At 38.8% G+C, this 10,031-nt stretch overlaps 1 protein-coding gene across 1 annotated transcript in view; it reads left to right on the forward strand.

The window, feature by feature from the left end:
- Positions 1 to 10,031, forward strand: part of map2 (microtubule-associated protein 2) — a 96,735-nt gene that overhangs the window by 72,712 nt on the left and 13,992 nt on the right. The window contains exons 9-15 of the mRNA XM_037686137.1: positions 25 to 1,154; positions 1,258 to 1,491; positions 1,757 to 1,894; positions 2,831 to 2,892; positions 3,881 to 4,022; positions 4,975 to 5,031; positions 5,246 to 5,553. Coding sequence (XP_037542065.1) covers positions 25 to 1,154; positions 1,258 to 1,491; positions 1,757 to 1,894; positions 2,831 to 2,892; positions 3,881 to 4,022; positions 4,975 to 5,031; positions 5,246 to 5,553 — 2,071 coding nt within the window. The remainder of the gene's footprint in view (positions 1 to 24; positions 1,155 to 1,257; positions 1,492 to 1,756; positions 1,895 to 2,830; positions 2,893 to 3,880; positions 4,023 to 4,974; positions 5,032 to 5,245; positions 5,554 to 10,031) is intronic.

The following is a 10,031-nucleotide window of genomic DNA, read 5'->3' on the forward strand; positions in this document are numbered from 1 at the left end:
GAAAGAGAAGAAAGAGAGAGAAGAGAGGGAGTTGAAAGAGAAGAAAGAGAGAGAAGAGAGGGAGCTTAAAGAAGAGAAAGAGAACAGAGAGAAAGAAGAGAGGGATCTGAAAGAGAAGGAAGAAAAAAAAGAGAGGGAAGAGAGGGAACTGAAAGAGAAGGAAGAGAAAGAGAACAAAGAAAGAGAAGAGATGGAGCTGAAAGAGAAGGAAGAGAAAGAGAAAAGAGAGAGAGAAGAAAGGGAGCTGAAAGAAGAGAAAGAGAAAAGAGAGAGAGAAGAAAGGGAGCTGAAAGAAAAAGAAGAAAAAGAGAAAACGGAGAGAGAAGAGAGGGAGTTGAAAGAGAAGGAAGAGAAAGATAGAGAGGAGAGGGAGTTGAAGGATAGAGAAGAGAGAGAGAAGAAAGAGAGAGAAGAAAGGGAAAAGAGGGAGCAAGAAGAGAGAGAAATAAAGGAAAGAATGGAAAAAGAAAGAATAGCGGAAGCGTTGAAGGAGAAGGTAGAACAAGAAAAGGAGAGGGAAGCTAAAGAAAATGAGGAGAAGGAAAAGCTAGAAATGGAACTCAAAGAGAAGAAAGAGCAAGAGAAAATGATTGAGATGGACCACAGTGCTTCAGATCTGCCTGTGGACATAGAAGCAAAACAAGAAAGAGAAAAAGCTGTCATAAATACATCTGAAGAAATTACTGGAAACACGAAGGAGAAGTTTAATGAAGATATGTTGAAGAAGGAATGTGAAGTTGCAGATGTGTCAAAAGAAATACCAGAGACCCATGCCGCAATAGAATCAGTGGTCATGGTTGAAGATGACTTTATCACTGTGGTCCAGACAATTGATGAAGCTGAAGAACCAGGACACAGTGTTCGTTTCTCTGCAATACCTGAAGCCGAAGCTCTTGGTGTTTCTACCCTGAAAGAAGATGAGCCAGAAGAAGAAGAGCCAGATGAAGACGAAGAAGAAGAGTCTGTGGAGTTGGCCCAGGAAGCGGATATGGAGGTGGCCAGTCTAGAGGAAGTGGGTGATGTTCCTGAAACCCCTGCTTCTCCAAGAAGGGGGACACAGACCGTAGACACAGAAGGACCAACAGAGAGCTATGACCGAGATGAAACCACAGTAGATGACTCCATACTGGATAGCTCCTGGGTAGACACACAAGGTGAGATCCCCTTTATTGTTTGTTCTGTCATGATGTTTCATTTAATTTATTTTCTTTTGGCTGTTTCAAACTGTGTGTTTGATGCATCTTTTTAAAAACACAGATGATGATAAGAGTATGGCCACGGAGCTTATCGAACCTTTGCCAAAGGTGCCTAGCCCAGTCAAAAAGCCTCCTGTGGCCCAGAACAAACAACGGATGACAGAGAAACAAGAAAAGCCAGTGAAACACAAGGCTAAAGGAGGGCGAGCAAAAGGACGGATCTCCACTCCTGAACGCAAACCTGTCCGTAAAGAACCTGTCTATACACCTCGAGAAGACATTAAGAAGAAGAAAGGTTATCATCTAAACATTGATATCTTAAGCTACAAGCATTGAAACATGTTTTATCACATTGTGGTAATAAATACTGTTATGTAACCCATGTACCTATTTAATCATCAGCATTTGATTATTTTTTCTGTATAATGCCCCAACAGAATAAATAAAACACATAGATATTATGGGATGTTTTATCCCTTAATTATTAAGATTTTAACATATCGCTCAGCATTGTTGTCTGCATATTGTTGTCACAAGCCTTGTTTCTTTTGATAATGTAGCTGTCGTAAAAAAGACTGAGCTCACCAAAAAAGTAGAGTCTCAGACTCTGTCTCCATCCACGAGGAGTGCCATGAAGCCAACAGTTCGCCAGACACGTCCCGTCCAACATCATTCCTGCCCCCGAAGGAGACCCACAGGTGACATTACTTTTGGCCTATTCCTCAGCTGGTGTTTCCTCTAGGAGTCACTGGAGCACCATTTCCCATCATCACATCCATCTTGTAGTGTCAGATTTTGTTGGTCTTTGATGTCCATTTCATTTTTATTGGTTATTGTTTTTTATTCATAATAAAAAAATAACCTTTGTAAATGTTTCATTTGGCTTAATTTCTCTTTTTGGGTTTTCTTTTTTGTCGCTTTTTACATTGGATTCATGTTTCCTTACTTGAAAGAGTAATTTAATACAAGTCTCTTATGTTGTTTCCTGTAAACGTTTATGCATCAGAATTAATTTGTTCACTGTGGATGTATAGATTTTTGATTAATTTGCTCTTTCGAAAAGCTTTGTCTTCTTTGCCAATGCATTTTTGGGCATCTGTATTCATTCTTTGCACCATTTGTGTTCTGTTTATTTGTCACAACAACTGCTCAGTTTCAGTGTAATTTTATTTAAATTTTTAAGGTATTGCTGTCTTGAGTTTTTATATACATCATAATCACACGGTAAATTTACTGCCCACTGAAGTTTAATAGAAGCTGTGAAGAACATGATGCTAAAAATGTCTGTACTGCTGCTCTGTCCCAGAGGCAGCTTGAAACTCGTTTTCTCTGATGCACTCACTTCTGTGTCACCAGTGATGAACACTCAGTGTACTGCTGCATTGCCCCAATTAGATTAATTTCCAGGGTTGACTTACATAATGCACAGTCCCCCATATAAACCTACAGAACTTTTTATTTCCACTAATTAATGTACCATAAATGTAACCATATAGTATATATACCATATGTTGCGAGGGTGAAATGATAATTGTCCAAAATAGGACATTTCAAAGGCGCTTACATCTTCTACTTTATTGCATGGAGGTTACATGTGCTCTGCATCATGGTTTTATTATTTTTTTGTCCTACAGAAGCCCCATCAGACAGTCGCCAGCCTCTCAGTGTTGCCAGACAGTCTCGTGACAGAGCATCTGTGAGTATGGCAACCAAAACAAACAGTGACATGACCTCTACACTGAAACCAAGGAGGAGAAACGCCTAATAAAATTCCTGTTAAATCGCAAAATCAGAGGGACAATACAAAATGATGAATTTTACATTATTGCACAAGCTAAAATCCATCAATATAAATTGGCTTGTGTTTCTGTTTGAGCACCTTTAAACAGTGTTCTTTTGATTATATTTTAAAGTATGTAAAAACTCTTTTGCACAATTGCATATTTTAAATATATGTAGTCAAGACAGATTCATATGGAGTATTTATTTTACTGAGTGGGTGTTGATCCACCCTGTGACATTTCTCTAGTGACTGTGGTCGTGACTTCATTTTACTCCTCCACCATGCTAATGACAGTTATTGTGTTTAAAATAACACATTCCTCATTTCTTAAATGTCATGTCGCTTTCACCGTACTGTAAATGTCTTTGAATACATTTATTAATATGTTCAACCATGCATCTGATGGCAGAACATTGTGTCCAGTGCTCCAAATTCATAATTTGGTTCACCATTTGGAAGTTTTGGAAATTTGTAAAAAAAATGTTTTTTATTGTTAAAAAAACAAACAAAAAAAAAAAACTTGTAAGATTCATATACTTCATTTTTCATCTTATTAAAGGTGTGCACTAATAGTGCTGTCATTTTCATCATTCTTTTGTTGATGTTCTTTTTATGCATGCTGTTCACATACTGGTCTGCTCCCCTACTGGTTATACCATTTCAGTGTCATGCTCATCGTTTGCCACTTACAAAGATTCCCATCTCCATATCCAGAACAACTGCCTCATTAGAGAGATGTCAAAGCTCCCCAGAATTTGACGCACCTATAGGCAAGGTAGGTGGATGGTAGGTTGGCAGGATGGCTGTGAAAGTTCTGACAGTAAAACAGTTTGTCGCAAACCTCAGAGCAGCATTTGAGACACTGTTCTATGGTAGCACTCTTGTTTGTATTTGTTAACAGGACGGTCGATCATGGAGCCCAGCCAAGACGTCCTCTGTCCCACGATATGGCTCCTATCTGAGTCGCCGTGCGTACCATGAGCATGAGGGCAGTTCTACTTCTATCACTAGCTCTGGCTCCACAGCTCCTCGCAGACCCACATGTAGGCAGACCAGCTCATTTCACTCAATAAGTTTCAGGAGGCAGTAGGTTTTCTAAAGCCTTTATCAGCTTCACAGCTGTCAGTATTTCACAAGGAGTATCTACTGTGCTATGAAGAGCTTGCTGAAAAGAGAAAAGCTTCTAGTAATCATTTGAAAAAAAAAAAACCTAATATGTGTAATGTTTCAGTGAGTAGTATTAAAAAAATTGGCATGGTTTTACTTTTGTGACTGAGAATAAACTACACATTGCTCTTTTCTTTTGGTAAGAAATATGAGATTATGTTTTTCTCAACTCCAACAAAGTTCAGTCAGGTCATCTGGATGGTTTCTTTTTTTTTGTTGTTGTTGTTGAGATGTTTCTTCCTTCATCCAAAGGACTTCATCAATCCGAGGAGCCACATACAAACCGAGTCCCACAAGCAGCACATTCACATAGTGGACCAACCAATTTGCTGGTGATAAGATGGTTTCTGGGGCCTGCCCTCTACCCCGTCGACTCCTCTGAGGCAGCCATAGTCAAAGTGGTTCAAAATGTCAAAGTTTGTGCTCAATAATCCAATTAGAAAACCCATGTAGGTCATTTGGCTATGGCTGCCTCAGAGGAGTCGACAGGGTAGAGGGCAGTCCCCAGAAACCATCTTATCACCAGCAAACTGGTTGGTCCACTATGCAAATGTGCTGCTTGTGGGACTCAGTTTGTATGTGGCTCCTCGGACTGATGAAGCCCTTTGGATGAAGAACGAAACATCGTAACAACAACAAAAAAATAAACCATCCAGATGACCTGACTGAACTTTGTTGGATTTTCTTCTGGATAATTGAGCATGAACTTTGATGTTTTTCTCAAATGATTTTACATACTGTAACTTTGTACAAATTCAAAGTTCAATGCAACTGAAAACCCAGATAACATTTCTTTTTCTTTTGCTTTTTTGATATTCCTTTCTTCAGCATTTCACACTGAAATGAGGGCAGAGCATAGGATAGGACGAGCCCCTAGTATGACAGGTAGGTGAACTTAAAAAAAAAATCTTTTTTTTTTTTTTTTTAATGACAGCACCACTGCTACAGTAGATTCTGCTAATTCTATTTTCATAGAACTGATTCCAAAATAAATGGGCTTGAATTTATATTTACACAAACTAACTTTTTTTGTTGCCACATTTCCAAATGCTCGTAACCTCACTGTTCAATATATATATACATTTTATTCGTGCATCAGTTGCAGAATCAGTTCGGTCCCGTTCCGCTCGCAGTGGCCGCTCCACCCCCCGTACCCCGGGCTCCACAGCCATCACCCCAGGAAGCCCTCCTAGCTACTCATCATCATCGAGGACCCCTGGGACCCCACGCTCCCTCAGTTTGATTTCCCAGGAGAGGAAGGTGGCCGTTATCCGCACCCCGCCCAAGTCGCCCGCAACCACTCCCAAGCAAATCCGCATCATCAACCAGCCGTTGCCCGACTTTAAGAACATCAAATCCAAGATCGGATCCACAGAAAATATAAAGTATCAGCCCAAAGGAGGACAGGTGACCACCTTTTTTTCTCACCCCCAAACTTTGTAGCTGGTCTCAAACTGCTTTCCTATTTCTGTCAGTCCTCTTACCATCCTACACATGTTTGTTTTTCCTGTGCATCTTTTATGTGGCATTTACTGAACACAGAAAAAAGATCATTATTATTTTTGGATACCAATACCAATGTTTAATGCAGAGTACAACAGTCCTTTTCAAGATGATCTAGATATCTACAAATAGAGAAACCTTTATATTAATGTACCACACACATTTCTTTGTGCCATTTTCAATCTTATCATACCTTTTCTCACTTTTACAATGTTATTTAGACTTTCTACAACCCTCCTCTCCTGTTTGTGTCCACATGTAACGGTTTGTAGTGTCTTAGTTTGCTATGTTAGTCCATTACTCATCTTGTTGATTCATCACAACATGAATACTGCGGGTTAGCTAGTAAAGAAAAAAGAAAAACTTTATCTCTCACTATTTTCTATTGAACTCTAATTGTGCATAGAGAAAACTTTTGTTACTGGGAGTTTGATATAGGCTTTCTACCTTCTAACAATTCAGTTTAATTCAGTTCAATGCAGTTTATTTATATAGCACCAAATCACAACAAAGTAGTCTCAGGGCACTTTACAGGAACATTCACATACATAGAAAAGCCAATTTGTAAAGTTCTTTATCTAAGGAAACCATCAGACATATTGAATCCTCACTTAGTCACAGTCTCCCATCCTGAGCAATCACAAAGGCAACAGTGGAAAGGAAAAGCTCCCTTTAAAAAGAAAGAAACCTCCAGCAGAACCAGGCTCAGGCCAAGCGGCCATCTGCTTTGACCGGCTGGTTTGACAGGACAGGAAGGAGAGACAAACGAACACAGAATGGTAGGTCCAGGTATAGGTCCAGGTGTACCTGAAAGACAAAAATGCATGTTAAGGATAGAAAAAAAAAATTACAAATGCAAAACAGGTTGAGCAGAGTAAGTAAAGACAGTAGCAGAGTGAAAAAATGTAGTCAGTTTGTCCTCCAGCAGTCTAAGCCTATAGCAGCAGGGACAGCTCAGGAAACCCAAGGTGACTCTAACTATAGGATTTAGCAAAAAGGAAAGTCTTAAGCCCAGTCTTAAAACTGGATAATGTCTCAGCCTCACGGACAGAAACTGGAAGTTGGTTCTATAAGACAGGAGCCTGATAACTGAAAGCTATGCCTCCCATTTTGTTTTTGGAAACTCTAGGAACCACGAGTACACCTTCAGTCTGAGAGCAAAGTGCTCTGTTAGGAAAATCTAGAACAATAAGACCTGTAATATAAGATGGAGCTAGAGTGTTGAGAGCTTTGCAGGTTAGAAGTAGGATTTTGAATTAAATTCTGGACTTGACAGGGAGCCAGTGGAGAGGCTAAAACTGGAGAAATATGATCTCTCCGGTTGCTTGGTAAAGTAGCTAACTCTCAATATTATATAGGTTCAACACTGTTTGTAGTTTTGTCGTACAGTTGAGCTTGAATGAAATCTTATGAGCCCAAAGCTTAGTTTTTAAGCAAAAAAAGTCATGTTTTTGTTAGGTCATTTCATTTTTTTTATTTTCTAATTTGACAGTCAGTAGCTCCAGATTTAATTTGCTCAAACACTAACTTGACTTTGACATCCTGCTGAGCATAAAAAACAGAGAGCATTTGTTCCAGCGGTTTTCCTCCTGGCTCTGTTATTTGAGGACAGCGGTCGAGCCAACACAAATCAGCATTTCAAATCGTGTTTCTCATTGCTTCAAAGAAAATGCATTAGCATGATGTGGGGAAGTGCATACCCCTCCAGTTTTTGACAAATGTCTCGTTTCGGTTCGACTCTGGAACTCAAAGGCGGTGCTGCCGCATGAAGCATGTGATGGAAACAGCAGTGTGTCTGTAGCCATCAGCTTTTACACGCCTGCACTGATGACCTGATTAGAAATCTAAGCTTTTGCTTGGTGTGTTTATGACTTGACAAGTCTCTGAGCTGCTCTGTGCAGTCAGTCAGCAAATAAGGAGAGATCATGTTCCAGCTGCAAAAAATAAAGAAGCTTCATGTACTTGGATTTTTGCACTTTGTTTGTGCAAGAAGGCACAATGGATCAAAATCACTTTTTTTTTCCATTACTGTCCCCCCTCAAAAAAAAAAAATGCATTACTTCTTTGTCCAATATATGTGTTGTACCCTTTGAGTTTGTGTTACTTGGTTTAACATTATAATTCTGCTAGCTTTAGAGAGAAATCTTCTTATTTTCCACTAAATAAACAACCACATTAAATAAAAAATCAGCTTCATTGGTTCAAACAAATACAATGAAGAAATTTTAGCATAACTCCTTATACTGTATATTTGTTAGTGTTGTGAACGGGTGGTCTCAGGGCTCGTTTTAGACCGTTCCCTATCTGTAACCACAGCCTTTTTGCAAGCTTGTGTCTTTGTGTTTGTCACTCCTCATTGGCACCAGACACCTTCTGTCAGACATAAAGTGGTGGTGGCAGTCATTGTCTAGACCCAGAGGTGATTGTTGATCCAAGCAATGTCTGGTTTCACAACCTCTGTTGAATCACAGGCTGCCTGGAAAAAAAGTATAATTTAATCACAGAATAAATACTGTATGTACGGTACTTAGATGATAGGATGAGGAAGTTGAGGCTGGCGTGTAATTACATAGATTCAATCAGAACTATTTTTATTTATTTTTAGTTAACCTTTATTTAACCAGGAAAATCCCATTGAGATCACATATCTCTTGTGCAAGAGAGGCCTGGGTCTGAAGGCAGCCCAACATGCATGTTTTTAGTCTGTGGGAGGAAACCAGAGTACCCGGAGAAAACCCACGCAAGCATGAGAAGAACATATAAACTCCACACAGGAAGACCCCAAGTCCAACCGAGGATTGGACCCAGGACCTTCTTGCTGTGAGGCAACAGTGCTAACCACTGAGCCATCATGCTGCCAAAAACCAGCTGGACAAAGATTTTTTTTTTTAGCTTGTGTATTTCAAGTGAATTTGTGTACCTCAATTAAACAAATTTTTACTACAAAAATGAAATACAAGAAGATCTAAAAAAAAAAAAAAAGTTGTCAGGTCCTCGGGACATGTTCAAAAAACAAAAAAAAAATGTAGAAACGTTTCATCTTTCATCCGAATGCCTTCTTTGGATGTTTTACAAGAAGAGTTCTGATATTTCATTATAAAACAAGTTATTATTTTTAACAAATTAATTATAACATAAAAAAACAACAACTTTGGAATGTTAGTTGAGAAAATCCGTTATTGCATTAGTATACAGGTAATTCATTTAGGATTTAAAATTTCAAGTTAATATTTTAAACCTTTTGTCTTACTTTGTTGGTCTGTTTTTTTTTTCTTCTTTTTTTAAATTCTAACACCAAAAATTGTACACTCAAATAAACACTCAAACATTTAGCTTTCCAGGAATTTTGTTTTCATATCTTTACACATTAGTTGCCCATTTAGTATGATACCTAGATTTTACATGACTGAAAATTGCTCCTCTCCTAAACATCAGTAGTTTCCAATTAGTCCAAGGTTCTCTGGGTGTCAGTAGTATTTTGTAGTCGGCTTCCCTCAGCCCATCCCTCACCTTCATCTGGCTGCTGACCTGTATACTTGATTGTCCTCGTAGAAGCACAAGGACCAAAAGGTAACAGCAGCAGCAGAACCCAAACACCGAGGCTCTCTGATCTGGAAGTCAGTTCTCCGCTTCATCTCTGCTACACTTTGTGTGTCAGCAGCACACAATGTGGTCTGGACCCAAGGCCTGCTGGTATACCTCCTCACTGTTACCTTTAGACAACTTATTTATTTATTTATTTATTTATGTTTTACATGAAAAAATCCAGAGAAGAGAGAGAATAGCCTTTTTTTGGCAAGGTAATCTACAGCCAATTCATGTTATTCAGATAAGATGGATAAATAGTCTAAAAGGAAATAAACAGCACACAGTCTCATCAGTTCCATAAAACTTCCTTGACCCACCTTTGTTACCTCTAGACATTTTCTGTATTGCCTCATCTTTTAGTATCCTGTTCAATAATATAATTTTAGTGGAACTATATATTTTTCTTTACCAATATCTCATTATATTGTCTTATAAATGGTGAACACTGTCTGTGTATTTTCCCATAGATTCATACTTTAAACAAGAAGCTGGACCTCAGTCATATTTTACTGTCGAAACGCAGCACTAAGGAAAAGCTGGGGCACTCACCGCATGGATCCAATGTATGTACGATTGTTTTGATGGACAGAATAGGTGGAAATGTTTTTTTTTAGTTGGTTTGTTTGTGCATAGTTTTGTGTAGCATTATATTTTTAGTACTTTGCCACTACAGTAGTCCTTCATTTATCGTGGGGGATCCGTACCCTGAAGCCCCACGATATGTGAAAAACCATGACGTTGGAAGTACAAGTAGTTAGTAGTAGTTTATTTTAGTATTTTTTTTATATATATAC

The sequence above is a fragment of the Nematolebias whitei genome, chromosome 13 (assembly GCF_014905685.2).
Source record: "Nematolebias whitei isolate Nwh7 chromosome 13, NemWhi1, whole genome shotgun sequence".
NCBI classification, from domain to species: Eukaryota; Metazoa; Chordata; class Actinopteri; order Cyprinodontiformes; family Rivulidae; genus Nematolebias; species Nematolebias whitei.